Below are 21,130 nucleotides of genomic sequence, written 5' to 3'. Positions count from 1 at the left end.
ATTTTTATGGGTACTATTAACCTTGTTCTGGAACATACTGCTAGGAAAAAAAAGCAATCATCTGAAATGTGATGGGCTGTCATAGTGTAGCCCCACTGTAGAAGAGGAAAAAAGAGCAAAGCAGAGGAGCACTTTCTTCCTGCCCAGCCCCCACCATCTCTTGTTACTTTTTAAGGTTGCCCGTCTCTCTACCTTTTGCCATGTCCCAAATCCCCAGGCACTACTCTTTAAACCTTATGGTCCCTACTCATGAGCCTCATATTAAGTTGTTTCTGCCCAAAAAGCTCTAAATGTTCGCATCAACTTCCGTGACAAAGTCTCAACAGCGCAGAGGGTCAACAGTGAAGAGGAAGTACAACTCCAATGGTGCTATCAAAGGTACCTTGCTAAAGACAATATATATAGTCAGACAGTGGCTGCCCTGAGCTTTGGTGAATGTTCCATAAGCAAAATAACACTTGCCTTTACATTTAAAGAAATTCTGAATACTAGCTCTGAATCTACACGGCTGAGCAGAGAGAGCTTGTAGCCCTCATGGTCAAATAAGCCCTTCGCAAAGTGCCAACCAAAAGAAAAGTGCGGTACCTAGTGCAGCCCACAGCCCTACCCTCCCCCCAAACACACACACAGAGCTCAGGTGCCAGCTCTGACCCTACTCACATGCTCAGGCTGCCATCAGAAGCAAAGCCTGTGCAAAGATTTCTAACCCTGCCCACCTCCTACCACTGAGACAGGACATAGCCAGAGCTTACATTGCACAGAGGCTGGCACCATAGAGCATTCCTCCCTCAAAAGCAGGACAGTTAAATTAACCAAACTCTACAAATTACACATCAGATTTTTGTTTTTTTCAAGACACTGCCAACAGTGTTCACAGGCTCCAGAGTGTATCTGCTTTTCAAGACTATTTTTTTCTGTTTAAAGGAAAGTTTCTGATTCCTAAAACTGAAATTCTTGTTTCTTCCCCCTCTACCAATAATCACCTAAACGTTCAAAAGAAATTAATCTAGTTACTACAGCTTTGCTTCTAGGGAGTGGGAATCTTTTCCACCCGGGAATTAAAGAGTATCCTTAAAAAGAACGAAAGTTCATTGTGGAAATGGAAACTCAAGTCTCCCAGGATCAGTCCTCCTTCACTCCTGGCTTAAAAGCTGCAGAAAACTGAAAGGACAATCACTGATATTTCACTATACTTGCAGGTCTAAAATGTTTGCCCTCTGAATATGCCAACACTGCAAATAACTGAGTAGAAGCTAATCATTCTCTGGGTTTCATGATAATTTATAAATACCCAAAGCACCTCGCTGGTACATCCACATAGCAGTACAAATTGGTCTGTTTGTAAATGGTTTCAGCTACCTGTCAGCAGAGAGATGAAAAAGAATATTGATAGCATAACTGGGCAGTTATGTAAATTGGACAACTAAAATGATCCCAAATAATCTCTAAGTCTTCCCTATCCCCACAATAAAATTCATTAATCCTCCCTTCTGTAAATAACCTTCGGCAGCCACGCAATTTTTTTGCAGCTGTCACTAGAAAAGTAGTCAAAGAAAAGGGAAGAAAACAGATTTTGAAAGTTGGCACTCATTCTGTGTAATTGGTTTTTTTTCTGATTACTAACAGTTGAAACCAGGACACTGACAATTTTTGATGTTACTGTTTTAAAGCTATTTGTTATGCATAAATCTGCTATTTGTTTCTAACATACTGGTTTTAATTTTCTAATTATTTCTGACTTCTTAGCTTTTTATTAGCATAAATAATATTTAACTTTTCTCCATAGCAATAATTAGGAATTTATAACCCCTTATAGATATCCTGTCAACACAAACTGTACGTAAGCAAGTCTTAAAGTGAGTGGTAGTAAGTTTTTTAAGAAAAAACATTAAAAAGCTATCATACACATAAAAAGCTATGAAAGTTTCATATGAAAAATTGTTTTATCCAAGAACTAGACTGTATAATTAAGCAATTCAAATCTTAGTTAGAAACTGATTTTAATTAAAGGTAATCTGACTCATTTTAACTAAATAAAAATTTAAGTCCGACAACATATTTGTACCCATTTTCTAAAATGCCCATCACTTCTCCATACTGGCTGATCAAACTTGCCAGTGAAAAACATTTTAAGTAGGCAACTTGTAATACAGCTATGGTTTATTTCTGTCAGAGGCTGACTGCTGAAGTGTGAAAGAAACTCATTAAAAACTTCTCACTGTGATTCTACATTATAAGGAAAAAAAAAAGAAAGAAAATACTTAATGAAGGGTACACTTCGCCTGAAGACACATTCATACTCTGCTTTTCATTTTATACTATTTCAGTAAACAAAAGACAGCTATTACTCTCAGAAACACTATTCATACTGGTCATACTGGGAGATTATGCACTTCAACACTGATTTTATGTTAATATTATGAAAGTAATGAGGGAAATCAAGATAATACAGCTAAATAAATAGAAGGATCTCTTACCTTAATCTTAAGACAAGATTCACCGCACATGGAACTTCACTATATTCCTCACTAACAGCAGGCTGAGACTATTAGAGAAAAAAGCAAAAAGTCTTGTAAAGGATGCCAAAGGAAAAAAAAAAAACACAAAAAACTTTCCATGCTAACAGTCTGAAGTTAGCACAGAATATTTAACACATTCTCTAACTCTCAGGAACCCTTTAAACACTTTCAGTACACAGTCTAAAATACAGCTGATACCAGTAAAACTCCCATATTTCAATTACAGACAAACAAGTAATAAATAAGGCCTGCATTAGAGCACTAAGTGTAGGAGCTTATAATCCACCTTGCATCAAAGCAACAATTACCTATTAAATAATATGCACACAGAGAGAATTCCAAACTGCTACTCACATTATTTTTGTGTAACAGTTTTGGTTGTTAAGGAAGTCGTACATCTACCCATATTCAAGGAACTAGCAGCGTACCATAGCAGGTATCACAGCTCAGAGGATGTCTTTCACAGAGAAAAATCAGGAACACTGATATCTTTCACATTACCACTCCTCCCTCACACTGCAATATCCTCCCCAGCTCACAACTAAAATCTGTATGAAGCCTCAAGCAAAAGTGTATTCTACATACAGAATGCACCAGGCTCCTCTACCCTACTATGATTTCATACCCAACTTGGCATATTGTCACCACTCACAGAACAACCTGTTCCAAGGTTACAAAGGGTTCAAAAGCCCTCCCAAAATAAAGACTTGCATCACAAATTTCATTTGACATTTCATTTTTTTCAACAGTTTTCCATATCAAAGCTATTAAAAAGTTACACAAGATCCATATTTTATATTCTGTGTTTTCAGCAAACATTAATGAATATTTGGAAAATTATTTTTCACAATCACTAAAATAAGAGAAGGATTTTTTCTGCTTCAATTAAATTCCTTCCATTCACATAAGCTACTTTATACTTTATACTATATTATTTCTGCATCTTCAACAGACATGTTATGTCAGTGTACAGGAATGTGCATCCCAAAGACCCAAGAGGCACACACCAACAGTGACAAGATGCACTAGTCTTACTTCCAAGTCATCTTCTAGAGCATTTCAGATAAAAATCAACAGAAGACTTCAAGCAGAGGATTTTTTCTCCTTCATAAATTAAGCAACTTTTTTTATTATGAGTTACCTATATAAACTGAGGCACAAGCAGTAGAACTCTCAACATCTAAGACAGAAAGACTGTGTGGTAAAAGCCTTTCTTTGTACCCAACTTACATAAGGTAGCTCAGATGCTGAAGAGCTGTGTAAATTAGGTCTGCAATGGAGAGTCTGGGGTCATCAGAGGAGCTAACAGGACCAAATCCAGCAGGAAGCTGCTAGGCTTTTAGAAGATTTCTCAGACACCAACGAAAATCTGAGAATCTAAAACTACAGGTGAAGTGGCAAGGGTCACCCACCCAAAGAAAAGACATTTTTAAAGACCATTTAGTCTGTAAGCCATAATCCTATTAAACAGTTGTTTATAGCAGTGATGCTTCCCACACTCAGCACAGGGCCATGAAATTCTATACAGTATTTTATTCTTCTGAATTAAATCTAATATGCTTCAGTACTGAACTATTTTACTGTGTATGGAAGGAAATATTTTAATTATAAGCTACATGTCATGATACAGATCCTAAGAAGAAAAAATAATTTGGAGATGTTCTGGCTACTCCAACGCAGCCTGCATTACCCTGACAGACAGCAATTAGTGTGATCCAGTTACGAAGATTCATTTAAAACAGCCAAACTACCTATCTTCATGAATTCTCCTGGGCACAAACATAACATGATTTTTAAATTCCTATCCATCTTATCCACCGTGTGCTGAAGTTCATTGTTACAGGCACAATGGCATACAGCTCTATCCTCACAAGACCTGCTACACAAGGCTGCAGAACAACACTTGCACCTCAATTCACATTTTTAACAGCAGACATGAAAAAGAAATCCCTTCACTCAAACGTGTGGAAGAAAAAAAATTGATAAAGACATTTTTACCTCTGTGTTCTCCTCCTCTTTCAGTCTTCGTGACTGGAAAACAAACACAGTGAGATATGAGCTATACAGCTTTATGCAACAAAGATCCAGAAATACTAACAATTAACAGAAAGAATATCTTGCAGAGTATAAATGTCTTGGCACAAACAGAAAGTACCTTTTCCTGAGAAATAGCAGCTTTGCCTTCCTCACTCTTCTCATCCATTTCATCATCACTCCATTCCCAGTCCCCATCTTCTGTTTTATGGAGGTGACCACTGGAACCTGGCACTCGTCTGACCTACCAAAATATTGTTTACCATTACACAGACACCTTTAGTCTATATTGGTGTTCTGGTTAATCAGCAATTATTTGCTATTTTTATTCTATGTGCTTTCATTAATTTGCTGCAGGAGCCACTAACATTCTAATATCTGACCTCCTTAAGCCAGTGGGAATAGCTAAGCTATAGAAAATTCATATAGGGCTTGGATATATTTTACTACCACTTAGGAACAAGCTCAAGTAGATGACAACTGTTCGCTGCTTGAAAGGAAAGGAAGCTATTCAAGGAAGCAGAAGTTACACAGACAAGGTTGTTCTTGGGACGCAAGTCTCAAAAATGTGATTGCTCTGCTAAAAAGCTTTAAAACATGTAGAGGTTTTAAGAATACCTTAACAGCAAAGTTATCCTTATGAAAAAAAAAAAGCAGCAGCTGTATGCAGCCTGAGGTAGGCAGGCATGCATCACACCAGACTAGCTGGGCCAACTCTTGTAGATAAACAGACCAATGAGGCATCATAGGACTATCCTGCAGCTAAATCTGAAAATCAAATACTCTTATGGTGCCACACTGCTCTTTTTCAGAGCCGGACAACACGCTTGTTTTGCCCCAGATCACGTTTAGCCCACAACCATTCATCCAATAACTCTTCCCACACCTATGCATTTTGAGACCCTCGAGATGTCTGGAAGCACAGCACAATAACCAGCAGCCCCGACGGTGTTCAGATTAGAATCAGTTTCTCTAATTATTTCACATCACTGAACCAACATACAGTTCCCACTGCAGAACTTCAAATCCTTGTACGGGTAAGCTCCACAGTACTATAATTTTGTAAAGCTTAAAGGATTTCCTCCTGCTTTTCAAATTTAAGAAAGGAAAAGAAGTTATTTCAGAAAACTGCCTGTACATTGGTAATAGAATAAAAGGAACAAAACATTCACAGCACACAAAAGAAAGAGCTAATTTGGCAGAAAAGCTGTTTCAGGCCAAAAACAACTAATGGAGAAGATATCAGTAAAAATAACTTTAAAAAATAACTAACTAGATGGTCTTAGCACAAAATTGCATATCCTGTTTACCAGTACCCACAGCATTATACAACTGCCTGGTTCAACTTCGGTTTTGCAGATTCCCATGTGTGGTGTTTTGATGTCTTGCATAGTATGAACACTGATCAGCTTGCTTCTACATACTGTTGGTTGGTGGCAGTGATGGAAAACACAAAAGAGGGGAAAAACCTAAATATAAAAATCAAATTTGTGACTATAAAAATTACGGTGTTTTTCAACATAATGAAACTTAAAAGAATGACTAAACTGGTATTAGCGCTGCTCTAAACCCCTCTGATTTGCTGCATACCATAACGTGCAGAGAGATGCAGCATGTGACAAATTCCAGCTGCTTCTAAATTCCTTCAGGTACCATATCAGCAAGATGCATGGCATGAAAATAATATAGAACACTTCAAGTCTGAGACCATGAACTTCCAAGGAAACTGTAATGCAGGCATTAATACAATTTTTCCAAAGCAGATTTTCATAGAGAGCTGGGTACTTAGCTATTTCTGTACTGGCTTTGGGCCAAGCACACTTTGGAGCTGGCTGGCCTGACACCACAAGAGCATCAGTGATAGGAGCCTTCTTTCAAAACCTTGTCCATACACAAAAAGGTATCTTGATGTCTGTCTGGACTCTTTTCCACTCTTCTTTCCTTCACTTCCCAAACACCCACCTGCTCCTCTCCCTTCCCTTCTGCACATGTAAGACTAAACCAGAGGAAAGGGTGAAGTTTCCAGAGCCTCACCGCACTTCTGTATTTCCTTCAGCCTTTATGATATTTCTCCCTTACATTTCTTCCCTGTACAACCAAATTAGAGTGCCCTACTCAGTTTCTCCATATTTTGTTCTCATTTGTAACTGAGAAGAGGGGAAACCTATGCAGGACACTGGGGGAATACCCTACTCCATCTCTTGATGGACAAATTCTGCACTATTTTCCCCGTTTCCCATACCAAGCTCCTATTGCACCAATTTTAGCCTAGCTGCCTCCAAGCTTTGTAGAAGAAGCTTGTGTGTGTTTGGGAGGAAGGACCAGGCAGACACCAAAGGAAGCAGTAGCACAGCAATTCTTTACTCAGCTGCAATCAGCCCAGGCACAATCAGTAGGCTCTTACTGTCTACATCATCAGGGATCAGTACAGACACGAGGTAATCTAGCAGGCAATGTGCCTGCTGCTTGTGGATGTAATTTATTATCCTTCAAGGACTGAGGCAGGCTTTTGTTTAACAGCACAGACATCTCCCAAATGGCTCTACACAAACCTAGGAGAGGACATCATCCACAACTAAACACATGCTTTTCCAGCACAATAGGATATACTGATTTACAGACACATTCAAACACTGCATCGTGCACTAATCAATGTATCTTCTGCTTCCATCTTCAGTTGTTTTGAAGACTTATTCTACAGAGAATGATTTTAATGGGGCTTAATGATGCTTGTATCATTTGCAGAGAGTTCTAGGAGAAAACTTTACTGATGAAGATGGAGTGCAGTTCAAGTTTTTAAATAGACCGCCTTTAAATAAACAATAAACAAATGGCTCAAGGACAAGAAATGTAGTACAAAGCAAAATACCGTGTTAAATCAAAGTATTTTCTTGAGAGGTTTCTGAAAGCAGAAAAACAATTTTACTGGTAGTCTGTTTCAATCAGACTGATTTCCACCAGCACACATTCACAGGAAAGAAATTGTAATTTCAGCTTAGAGCAAAGTACCCAACCTATTCAACTCTCAAAAATGTGAAGTTGCTGTCTACAAAGGTTTTTTAATTGGTGTGCGTGTTTAACACTTGCATCGCTTGGTGAACTCATTTGCACAATTTTTTGACTAACAAGCCTGGCTTTGCTCACTCAGTTCTGGTTAAAGCCACATAGAATCAGTTAGATATGGAGGGCATGTACCCTCCCTAGGTGAAGGAAAGAGCACAAGTGGCACACCACGCCTGCAAATAAATTGTCTCTTTGTTCATCGTAAACATCTAACTCTAGTATCAGATATTGGATGGAAATATATATAATTTATATAACATATTAAATTTCCGTTCTGGCTATCATTTGAGATACTGCTAGCAGACTGGTACCACAGGCAGCATGCTTGCGTTTCACTCCAATAATTACAGCATTAAGGCAATTGAGAATATTCTATATATTTTTACTGATACCCTGCGCTACAGATCTTCCATTTTACAGAGAGAAATAAAGCCACAAACAAATGAAGCTATTTATATAAGGGCAAAAAGCAAATCCAGACAGAGCATGGAACCCAAACAAACTTCCTGTGTATCTACAAAAATAAGAAGCAAGTTAGTTTAAATTTTACATTGCATGCAGTAGCCATACAAATGCAATTTCCCCATCAGTTTCAGTCAAAACACACAACATCAGTAATTCCTTATGCTAAAAATTGTGTATCTCTCAGGAAGTATTTCAGAGGGAAAGGAAAACAAATTAAAACACGCTCAATTCTAATTTGGGTTTTACTGATTAAAATTTTAAATGATCCTTCCAAAATGGGAACTAAACTGAATCATAACTTTAGCTAATAAAAAAAAACAATGAAAGTTCAGTTTTACAAGACAAATTAACACATATTAGAAAACAGATTCACATAAGTCAAAAGACACCAGAGAATAAAAAATTAATTTGAATGACTGGCAGTTAAGCTACAGCCAACACAAAAGCAGCTCAGAGCATTGTAATGTAGCAGTTTCTAGGAGGAAAAGCTTAATAAGCCACCGCAACATTACCCCAGCTGCAGAAGAAATACATTATGAACATCAGTTAAAACAGAGAGTGCTTGGACAAATCAGTGCGTCATTATAATGGAAGTAGCAGTATTGTTGTATATGTTGTTCCTGGTTAAAGCTTACTGCAGAACACAATACAGTCACAAATATTTAAGTATAAATTAAGCTGCTAACAGAACTATTTGTCCCCACTCTTTTAAAGGAGGATACAGGTAATTTAACATTCCCTGCCAATACTACCATGCACTAGCTTTCCAGGAGAATGTGTGTTTACAGATGAACTCAGCAGCTGTAAATCCCACCCAATGAAGGTCAGCCCTAATCACCCTAACACAGAGAGAACTCCATTAGCGAATGCAGAAGCTGCCCACATTTCCCAAGGCTTGATGAAAAGAAGGCTACAACACAGGGAAGCAAAACATAAATTGTTGTCTTCTAGGCACTGAATGCTCACTGTATGTAGATGTTAGAGACTGGGATAAGAAGAATCTATTATTCATTACTGATTCTTTAGCTGCTGCACTCTCTTTACAAATTTATTTTTGTTACATGACAGCGAAGGGAATGAACACTTTCTGAACATTAAGAATTTTCTACTTCCTTATTCACAACTGCTCAAAACAGCAAAGAACTGGGCCCACTTACAGTTTTATTATTTTATTTCAGTGTCTAAATTTAATAAATAAATTAAAGGATAAACTGTGGGATACCAATGCGTACACATAAAGCATTACTGCATTTCATACATGGTACAGCACGTGATCTTAGACTACATTACAAATCCATTCTGTCGGTAAGAGCAATATTATACATCCACTGTATTTTTTCTCATTCTGCAGGAAGATGACTGAACTAGTAACATTGACTTTCCCACTATCTAAATTATTTAAGGTATTCTTATTGAAGCTCTGGAAACTGAATATTTGCGATGGAGTCCTGGATAAATTTAAACCAGCATTTTTAAACTTTATTCCACAGAAAGAGAATGGTGACCTGAAAGCATGGGAAGTAAGATGCATTTGTGTAAGCAAAACTGATGGCACTAATAAACATTAGTATTGAGTATTGTGGAAGATGCCTTGCCACCCTCCATATACAGGTAACATAGAGCCCAAATTTAATTTGTTCCTAAACTCCTGGAGAGCAGCAAATGTGTAGATTCCACACACTTGAAGAGCATCTGCAAAAGTCTTTGTGGAACCCTGACACTGCTTCCTATTAGTTTCTAACTAGAGAATAATCAGTGCTGTTGTTTGTTTTTTGCATTTGTGTATCTCTACAGAGGGCAATCTGTACTTTTTTATTTTTTAAACACATATCCTTCCAGAAATACTGCAGCTTAGCTTTATCTGGAGATAGAGTTGTCTTTTATTTTACCACGGATGCCCTTCAGCTACATATGCCAGTACAGTAGTCAAGATACAACCAATCCCACATGCCCCTGAGAGCAGTAATGACAAGGTGGTTATTTAAAAACCTCACCTTTTTAATTTTCTGAGTCTGTCCTCATAAAAGCTTAAATTTTACTTTCAAGCAGAAAAAAAGAAAGACCAGTCAATTGATGCTGTATACCTTCACCTCACGCTGGTTCTTATAGGAGACTGGACTCCCACTGTTACAGAATCCCAGAAGATCTTATAGAACAAATATACTTTTCAAAGTATGGATATTTACTTGGTAATTGATAAGGTGAGGGTTTTTGCATAGCCAGTGCTCCCCTTTTTTTTTTTTTTTTAATCACAAGTTACAGAAGCTTCACTTCTCATACAACTTCATGAGAAGTATTTATAAAACCAGTTCCCATGCCAGTTCCATGCTAGTGATTTTACAGAAAGAACAATGATAAGGAATAGGACATTACTGAACAATTTTGGTTTTAGCACCACACTCTGCTCTGTATATTATTCTCTCAAAAAAATCCCTAGACCAGTTCCTTCCATACACAGCTTAAGCCTATAGAGCAAACAGATTTTATAATTTTTACCTTTCACCATCTTCCAAACTTTTCCTGATTGTTTCCTAAGACAAAAAAGCAAATTTCAATCTCCACCCCTATGCATTTATTTTTATTCCAATGCAACAAAAAAAATCTGCCTATCCTTGTGTATCCAATCATGGCACAAGCGTTTTGCTTAAAACAGTTACATCTTTAATCACAGCTTACCACCTGAGGTTAAAGGCATGAAGTCACTTTATACAATACATATGTAAGCAAAAGAACACCGTTCTTTTTGTATAAGAACACCTGCAATGTTATCACATTTTTGCAAAAAAAAAAAAAAAAAAAAAAAAAAAACCTGAGGTCCAAGACTGCTCATGAATTCCCACATGTTTACATCATCCTTTGCTGAAGAGTTGAAGCACTACCTCAGGAGAAGGTCCACATCCAACCCAGTCTCACAGGTCAGGTGACTATCCTAACCCCTTCACTGCTGACTGTTCTTAAACTCCTCTGAATTCATTATATTGTGAAGTCTTATTTTTATTTTGATGGAAGCCACAAAACTTCTGCAAACCTGAATGTGTTTTATGCATTCAAACCCTTGTTTTTTCTCACCACAATTTAGGGAGGCTATCATTATTAATGGGATGTACCACTACCTTTGTAAAAAATACTCTGGCATTTCTGCTTCGTAGAACTCAAAAGGTGTTAAGATATCACAGTAATTTGGTGTTAGTGTCCCCTCCTCTTAAACCATTCTGCATGCTGCAAATATCATCATGGAAAAAAACCTTAGTCTTTCTTCGCTTTTCCTCCTACTTGGAGAAAAAGTTAGACAGAACTTGCAGTGTTTCATACTCATACGCAGAAACTACTGGAATCAATTACTAGAACTAGAGGAATCAATTACACTGTCACCTTAAAGTCAAGAAATGTAAGATCATTGTATCTTTCTTCATGAAAGATTACTGAATACAGGAGTCTGATAATTCTGCATTGAACAGGACTTCTTCAGCTTTCTACTGGTTCTGGAAGAGCACCCTTTTTAAGGGATAACACAGCAGAAGTCAACAAAAAAATAGAACTGTTTTTAAAAAAAGACCCTTTGCTTTAAATATTTATGGTACAGGTTTGTTTTTATAAGCCAAACAGTATCATGCTTGCATGATGACAAGTGTGACACCCAAGGGCACTGCCATCAATTGAGAAGAGTGCCACAAAATCTTACCTACACTCCCAAGCGGAGCTATCAGTGAGAGGAAAACAAAGCCATTATCAGCTGAAGAGAGAGGGGATGAGGGAGCACATTCCTGCACCTCTAGAGGAAATGACAAGAAAAGTACCAGTGAATGTAGCAGTGTACCAAGTCCTCACCCACTCTGGGGGATTCCTTGTCCAACACCCTCCCCCTTTCCACTCTTCACCAATTCTTCTACTGCTGGGATAATGCTGCTTAGAGACAGCAAAATGTAGTGGCTCAAAGTAAGACACTATTTTGTTACCAAAACATCTTGCTTACAAGTGCATGTATTCCCTGAACTCCTAATTCTGCTTTCCTTAAACATGAGGTTTTACCTAAATACTGCAACATATTTATTATCTCTGCTTTCAGCCTGAGTCCAAAACTGGAATCTGATTTTGCTTTGAGAAATTGCAGTTTTGCTGAAATTCCTGCCACATGGGAAATGTGCAAATTTAGTAACTCAGTATGATTTTTGATTTTCAGACATTATTTCTCCACTTATTAGTTCCACTACATAAACTTCATTACTGAATGTTATTAGCTGCAAATAATGCTTTCATTCACATTTTAACAATAGTCCTTTCAGGCATGAACATGCACCTGTGCTGAGGAGGATGTTTTCAATTAATTCTGCAGAGGAGATACATTGCTCCACAAAAGTATCACTTCACCTCAAACACAAGGAATCCCAAATGGCTATCAGGCATGACCCGACAGCTAATTCACACATGCCGAGCAAGGCTCTTTTCTATCCTCTTTCTTTTCCCTGCCTGCTTCCCTCCACCCTTCCAATCAAATTAAGGTGTCAAAGCCAAGAGGATACTGGCAAGAATCAAAAAAAAGCAAATCAAAGATACAGCAAATTGGTGAAGTAACTTAGTACTCTGAAAGATGATGAAGAAAGATCCAGATCTTCAGAGCTTTCTTTTCTGGCTGCTCAGATGAATGCACATCATGACGGTGAATCACTACTAGAAGACTTGCCACTAGAGGGATCACTAGATCCACCTTCATAATCATCATTTTCCAATTCCACCATGCTTTTCTACCATTCAAACTGTTTACTTTCTTAAAATAACCGGAGGTGAAAAAAAAAGAAGACAAATACAGCCTCATGTAGAGCTTTCATTATTCGGTAGCAGAAACCTCTTATTATAAGGTAGATTTCACTGTCAGCATTAGAGATACATTAAAAAGTATTTAGGAAAACAACCTATTACTGTAGAATTCAAAGAAGAAATTACTATGACTTTCACTTACTTTCAAACTCATAGGCTTGAAAGCACCATTTCAAGGTGAAATTCTAATTTCTACCCTTTTCTATTTTTTCCAAGGTTTCCATTTGCTTATGTACATAACAGAAATTACTGTAATACACATTCTGCATTCCACACAGATTTTAAAGAGACGTGAATTTATTCAAGACAATTTTAGAAATACTACAGTGATCAAATTAAAACTTGAGTATAGTTCTCCAAAAAAAGTTATAAATTAACATGAAAATAATTAACAGATCTGTCATTTTTATAAAATCCAATTTTCTAAAACCCCAGTGTTTCTATTTTAGCCAGCTATCAAGAAGCAGCATGCATTCAACCAGCCCACAGCATTTGAAACTCCAGAGCTAGAGACAGACTCCCAGCCTGTGACTCCAGACACAGCTCAGGCAGGATGGATCCTGCGGGCTGCAGAGCACTGGCTGTGGCTGCCCTCTGCTGCCAGTAAATCCCACACAGCCCTGCTGGGATGTGCATCCCTGACACTCACTTTCTCTTCACATACTGTCTGACTTTAGCTGCAGATGGACTGCTGGAATAACCTTCTCATGGAGCTGCTTTTCAGAGCTAAACAGAAATGAACTATTACTGTTCCAGCCCTTCCTTCTGCTCTGCTGGCCTTAATCTGCTTGTTCTGGTTAAAACCTTGAACTTTTCAGTTCCAGCCATAATTTTAACTCCTTGAACCAAGAGCACTTTTCAACTAAATTAATTCCCCTATAATATCACTGGGTAACACCACCTCAAGGATGTCCTGCTACCTCCCTTGCAGCTCTCCCCAGGAGCTTACAAGAATATCACCAGTATCAAGCTCAAGCACAAGAGAAAACGAGTGTCAAAACAAATGACACATAATTTGTTTTGGTACTGAAACCTTTACAAGGTCTAACCAGGAAAACATAGTTACTTTACACTTTCTTCAGATGCTTGAGCCTGGGCTCTTTTTGTTTTTAATTTCCCCCCCCCCCCCCCTTTTTTTTTTTTTTAAAGTATGAGGGCTAAATATTTAGTTTCGCCACATAAAAGCAAAAATTCTCACATACCTATTCCATCAGTCTTTAAGCAAGTGGCAACAGGTGGGAATACTGCTTCTGAGCCACCTTGCTTTTAGAGAATCCTCTTTGTAATTCATCCGCCTGCATGACTTTCCTAGCAAACTTCCCAAAAATATACAAAATTACAAGTAATACACATGCTCCCAGAACTCCTTGTTACCTTTATGAACAAAGACAGGCAGAAGGGATGTCTTTTCCAGAAAGGAAACCCCATGGCACTAAGGTGACCCAAGCTAGCCAGCTGTTGCTGCCTGCATTGACACAGTATTGATTTGGCCTATAAACTGGGAAAGTTATTAAAAAACAACTAATTCCATTAAGACACTTTCACTTAGGGAGCTAATCCAAATCCAAGAAATGCTTTCTGGTATTGGATGTCATGCGAATGAAATGTTTGAGGTTTAATTTCTCAGAAGGTAAACAGGTAAAACCAGCACCTTCCTGCACATTTTCAGCGACAGAAAACCAAATCCTTACAAAACAGGGCAATAAAATAGGATTATCTTCCGCTTACTTGAAAGGTGTACTTCCTGATCAAAGACTATCACCAGCATCATACACACCCGGCCTTCCTTTATCCTGTCTTAATTCTTTAATCACGAGTCCTTCTACAGCACTTTTAAGAAATCCTCCTCCAGTTCTGCAAGTTTCAACAGCTTCGATAAATACTAAATACTTAAAGCTACTAGTCTAATCAGAGAAGTTCTCATTATACTCCACCCCACATCAGTCCAAGTTCAAGATGGTTTTGAACAAGCCAACAGGTCATATACACAACATTAGCTAAGGAGCAGATCAGTGCAGTTACACAAGAGACAGGGACTCACTGCAAAAATGAATTCTGAAGTGGAACCATAACAGCCCATGGACTGGAACACACCTTCCAATAGAGAACAGGGCTATGTTTTAACAACTAAGATTAATCATGTCCGAGCTTTTAAACTCTGCCATAATAAGTAATCCAAGTTATTTCAGATGTGCATATGGATATCTGAAATACAAAGGCACTCAACTAAGCCATGGGCTGTTTCAAAGCTCACCTATTCTGTAACAATTAGATCCATTTGAGAAGGCACAAAATCCAACCTCACAAACAACCACACCAATAGTAAAAGCACCCTGTGAAAGAAAAGATGGACAAACCCATATACTGCATGAAGTTCCTTGCATCTAACGGCACAACTACATGCTGGCAAAAACACTAACCTATCTTCTTCCTTTATTTGAAACGTTAAAATAAAGCTGGTGCAACTGCATGTTTCTGCCCCTTAAAACACTTTCCAATTCTACTACCCGCTAATGCCAGCACTGCATTCTGATTATGTGAATTTCTGTCAAATTTACATTTTCAGAAAAAATGCTTTCATTAAATTTCCCTTCCAACAACTTCTTGAAAATAAAAAAATCACCTGACATGTTGGGGTATCCCTCCCCGCCATGGAGCCCTGGCAGAGGGGCCCTGGGGGCACAGACACGGGGTTTCCCTGCCCCTGCTCAGCCTCGTTCCCATGGGTTGGTTTGTGTTCCCTGCGCGGGCAGAAGGACCCTCGGGTCCCGGGATTGAGCAGTTCCTCGGCAGAGCCCCGGCCATGCGGCTGGAGAAATAAACATCTCTCTGAAATCAAGAGATCGGTCCATAGATATTTCTTTCCACGGGCCTCGTTGTCTGATACACGTGTTGCAGTATCTCCACTGTAACAGACATGGTGTGAGTGGCAATTTTTCCTTTTTTTTTCAGTAATATTCAACCATATAAACACAGTTCCACTATTTATATTTTTAAATTTGTAGCAATGTTCTGGATAAACTGAACAATTAATCCCCTGCAATGGAGGGCCCTCCCTCACACAAAGCCTTGCCAAACACATATTTATAGTTCAGCTGCTGCTTTCCAGAAAAAGGGTTCCAGTATAGCATGTGTGTTATACGTTAACGTTATTTAAATAAGCTTTTTTTTACGTGCAAAGAAAAATTAATATACAATTATATTAACAATCTGAGCTCAAGCTCATGTTGCTCTTTGTTTTTCAACTCAGCTGGAGTCCAGCTGTACTAACATACATAACTGGTAGGATGTATCTACCAGATGAAATCCATTACTGAAGCAAGGAAATGTTGCACTTGTATATCTTGCTGAAATGCAATCATGCTGTTATAGCCGTCCAGGAAATCTGTGATATAATGATATTTTTCTCATTAAATGCACGGGACTGATGATTTCTTATATAATGAAACATGACCATCACCTTAAAATAGCTGTACTGAGGAGCTAGAATTCCAACCCATCCATAAGGGCATTTTTAGTGAAGTATAATAAAAACTGGTATCACTCACACTAATCATCATTTCATGCTGTCACAGGTTTTTCCCTCTAATGTAAAACTCTCAGCTATAAAAAAAGCTTTTATTCAGAGCACAATGCAATACCACCATTCCAAAAATAGAATTTAAGCCCAATTATTGCTTAGGTGTTTTTCTTTACTAGCAGCACTTCAGACAGCAATAAAATGAAATGCAGATACATGTTTTTCCCTGTTGACTTTGTAGAAGTGGCAGTCATGCAGGAGATTTTAAAAATTAAAAAAATAGGATTATAAAACCATAAAATTGACCCAGGGCCTTTAGGCATACAGAGTACTTACAGTTATAATTAATTTTTTAGTGTGACAAGATTTGAAAACTGACGGTGGAACTCCAAAAGCTGTTTCAAATTTCAAATTGCTCTATTCCAATACAGCAATCCTAATCACAAATGGAACAACTTAGTGTTCAGTTCAAATTAAAACTGCTTCAGCACGTGTTAATAAATAGTATATGTAAACTCCTGGTGAGCTGTTTTATGCCAGCAGTGCACACGGCTCTCATCCAAGCAGGACAGGGCAGGCTGCTCTGCCACCACACCATCTAACCAGGCAGAGGCACGGGCTGTCAGGGCTCCTACATTTATATCCATGACAAAAGTGTGGCTTCAGAGCACGTCCCTGCTTACCAAACCACACTGAGCTTGGACCATTCATCACAGCCTTCTCCCCAGCTCTTCTTGATACCAGCAATGCTCTCACAGGTGAGCAGTCCCATTAGTGAAATCCACAATTGCCAGTAAGAAGTTGCACGGTGTAACACTCACTCCTGTGGGTCAGTACCAATATACATCTAACCAGGTCCTGCACAGGAAGAGGCAGGACATGCTCCTCCTGGATGAGTGGTTCAGCATTATCCTTGATTACTAGGCTAGGGCAAGCAAGAAGGACATCATTTAAAATTTAGCAGAATCAAAAGCAAATGAAAAAATGGAACAGGGGGAACGTGTGCACAAACACTTAGCTTACAATTCTAATGTCAGACAGTATTTTAAACACACAGTGAAGACATTGCTTAATTATCAAATTGGGGCTTAAAGCAGGCCACATCTTTACAGCACCAAATGTTCTCCTCACACATACAAGACCCGTGGACCTGCTCTTAGGATTTCACAAACAGACCCAAACTCATATTTAGAAAAAAATAGTCAACTATAAACTTTAAAGGCAGAAGCAAAACATGGGAACACTGTGTCAAGAGAGAAGAATTTAGAGTTAAAACTAAACTGAGGCTGGAGTTCTGGGCAACAAGGCAAAGCAATTATACAAGTGGTAAATGGAAGAAAAATTAGATTACCAGAGGGCAGATCTGACATCTGTACTAGCAGTGGTGCTACAGATCATTAGTCATAAGCATTTTACACCAAGTGCTACAGAAGATAATTTAAGCAGTGATGACACCAGCTCCTTCCTATCTATTGCCCCAGTGACATTAGTTTTTCAATTACAGGGGTTACTTCTTCCAAGAGCAACCTCTTAGACATTTTACATGTTAATGTTTAAGCAACCAAACTCGACTTACACAAGCTTTTTAAACAAAACCCCAGAGTTTTATTATTAAAGTACATTTATATTTTATGGTGTCTTAAAACAGCAGCTACATGCAAAGTTCTAACAAGTGAATTAAACTTTAAATCCCCAATGAATTTTAATATTGTGTTCTTCTAAAATATAAATAATTTAGCATTTTCAGTAGCTAAAACCCAAATACTTTTTCCATTTATGATGTAATTAAAGACATATTAATTTGTCTCCACCACTGTATAGCTTTGATTTCTTAAAATTCACACCTCTTTCAAATTAAAAAGAACTGTCAAAAAAGTCATTCAGAAAATTATTTCTGGTGGTGTACAGGAGGCTATCATACATTCCCTTCACAATTCCAAGTGCTATGTTATCCAAATAAATAAGTATACCTGCGTGCATGCAGAAGTTAACACACAGTATCTAAAGCTGACCCGAGGATACAGCTGGGACACGAAACCTCAGGAGCCACACACTCTGGCAGAAGCCTGGCTGGTACCAGCACATGCCTAAATCACTCCTGCACACCAGAGGTGTAAACTGAAAACCAGAGCATGGTTTTCTCCAGCTGGATCATTTTTTACTTGGGCATTGCTGCCACCACACGGCCAAACCCTGAACTCCTCCTCCGCCTCTCGCAGGGGCGAACCTGCTCAGCACAAGAGCCCTGCCACAAACCCTCTCAGTACCCCTTCCTTCTCCAGCCTCTTAGAGCCCACCGTCAACAAGTTTCCAAAATTCGAAGGAACTTGGAGCACTCAGATCTTGCTGTCTCTTCCAAGTACGAGCCAGCAGCTGTCAGAACATTTCAGTGTTGTAGAATTACACCAAACCAATACTCCCAAAGACAACAGAAAATTGTACAAGTGATGGTCCGGGTAGCTGCGGCCTAACTGATGTGCCAACAACGGCTCAAACACCTCCTTTGCTGAAATACCCTCCTCAAAATATCCCCCCAGAAAGCCTGCTTTTAGAAGGCTGGATTCAGCATACTACTCTGTCACCTGCAGAGGCTCAGGAGTCTCCGAGCAGGTACCTCATACTGAAGAGACATGGTGTGTGAAATCACGACAGCAAAGAAAAAGGGAGTTCCATAATTTTTCACACACAACAAACAGGAGTCTACATTCATTCCTGTTTCTTAGCTCTTCTGAACTGCTTCATATTTAAAGGTTTTACAATACTTACCTGTTAGGAGTTAATATTTTTGTATTCTGCTGCACATGACTTGGTAAGCTCATTTATACAAGTGACAAAGGCACCACAGAAATACCAGCATATGCCACAGCTGTGGGTTTAATTCTGTCACCCATGGACTAAGGCTCCACTGGTCTGAAAAATTCAGCAGCACTCCTGCGAAGTTTCGACCTGACTTTTTGGGAATAATATTTGAAACAATCCAAAGAACCAGGCAGTCGTCAATAAATACTATTTATAGTATCTTCACCCTTTCTCTAGGTGATCAATGAAGATATGAATTCTGCAGTTTATGAACCTATATGTTAGCAGGCCACCTTTTTTCCCCACAACTACTTCACCTGCAGCTTTCTAAGAGGAAGTGAGAAAAAAATCGTATCAAGTATGACGAACGTCATGTATCATTTTGACAAGGCCAGAAAGGAGGTCAAAATGCCTCAGGGCTTCCTAGAGAAAGCAAGGCTGCAGAAAACATTCATTCAACATTCACTATCTCTGAATATTACATTAAAAGAATGGCTTAGTCAGCCAACTAAAAATGTAAGGCAATTGAGGAGTCCTTGCTTTCTCCTCCACACCAGTCAAGAATAATATGTGAATGCACTCACCTTTTTCGCTCTTTGTGCTATATTGGGTGTTCTAGTGAGAAGCTTTTCAATCAGGTATTCTCTATTCTGCAAAACCAACATTTGTTAAATTAAAAATCATTACAAGGAAAGAAGAAATTTCACATAGATTTTAAGGCAGAGCAAAATTTACTCATAGGGTTAAACGTTTTACCTTGGCTTTCTGGAAAAATTTGCATTTTAATAGTTCTGCTGCTGTGGGCCTGAAAGATCAATAATAAATTAGAACAGAAAACAAAGACCCCTCTCAGTGAATACAGTACAAGACGTTAGTTAAACAGTACGTCTCTAATACTTTTGAATTAGTACTGTATGAATGGGGAATGAATGATCATAGCTACAGAATTAATTCACACAAACTCACTTACCACACATGAAAAAAATTAAGCCTCTCTATGGCAAAAATACCAAAAGAGAGAGGAAAAAAGTCTCTTAAGCTGTCAATTTTCCCCCCTTTTTTGTTCAACACAAATGCATTTAACCTTTAAAAAAAACCAAATAAGACAAACAAAAAAAACCCCCCAAAAAAAGTCAGGTATTGTTTTCTTCCCCAAATGACTCTACAAATACAACTAAAACTTTGCTCCACAGCAATAAAAGCATAATTACATTTTCCAAACAGCAGCATCAGTACCTCCTATGGGCATTCTTTTACTTCACTGATGTCAGCAGGTATTCACAACAAACTATACTGACACTATTAACATGATGCATAAACCAAAGAGGGTCATCAGGATCATCTTCCACTCAAACACACAAATACAAATCAAAGCAACAGCTGTAAGGTAAAAACTGGCACACTTCATTTTTACTTTCAGTTCTGTTTAAGTCTGTTTCAGCATTACCAAGAGATAACCACAATCTCACAGCTACCAAAGTGATTCCAACAGCAGGTTTTGTCTCCCTAGCTGCAGGGATCCAAAAAGCTACTTATTTAGCCAAAGCCAGACTCTGGTACTGAAGCAGACTCTGGAGAGAAAGCAATGCATCTCTTGGAATGAGGTAAAATCATCCATCATTTCCATTAAGAGCCCATACCACCATCCAGGACTAATTTTGACACAGCTAAATTTAGGGAAGTCAAAATCTTCAAGATTCATAATTTCTAAATAAGCAGATGCAACATCTGCTCTAGTTTTCCATTTGAATTCCAGCAAAAGATTGAATATAGCACAAACAAGGTAAGACACTGAGAAAACTTCCATTTGGAAAAATCTCAGTCTCTAACAACCCCCAAAATCTGACCTAGTTTATTTCTTCAAGGACAGATCTGAAAAGTAAGTGAGCAGAAGAGGAGTAGTATATAGCATGTA

The 21,130-nt window shown here is 38.4% G+C and overlaps 1 protein-coding gene across 1 annotated transcript in view; it reads right to left on the bottom strand.

Annotated features, from left to right (window-relative positions):
- Positions 1–21,130, bottom strand: part of STK39 (serine/threonine kinase 39) — a gene marked incomplete at its 3' end in the record, with an annotated part of 86,615 nt that overhangs the window by 32,887 nt on the left and 32,598 nt on the right. Inside the window, exons 9-13 of the mRNA XM_082285416.1 lie at positions 19,972–20,020; positions 19,800–19,865; positions 4,675–4,797; positions 4,518–4,550; positions 2,478–2,545 (exon numbers count right to left, since the gene is read on the bottom strand). Of these exons, the coding sequence (XP_082141542.1) occupies positions 2,478–2,545; positions 4,518–4,550; positions 4,675–4,797; positions 19,800–19,865; positions 19,972–20,020 (339 nt within the window). The remainder of the gene's footprint in view (positions 1–2,477; positions 2,546–4,517; positions 4,551–4,674; positions 4,798–19,799; positions 19,866–19,971; positions 20,021–21,130) is intronic.

The sequence above is a fragment of the Coloeus monedula genome, assembly GCF_965178545.1.
Source record: "Coloeus monedula genome assembly, chromosome: 7".
Lineage (NCBI taxonomy): Eukaryota > Metazoa > Chordata > Aves > Passeriformes > Corvidae > Coloeus > Coloeus monedula.
Note: the sequence above shows the minus strand (reverse complement) of the source record. Positions and strands in the feature narration are given on the sequence as shown.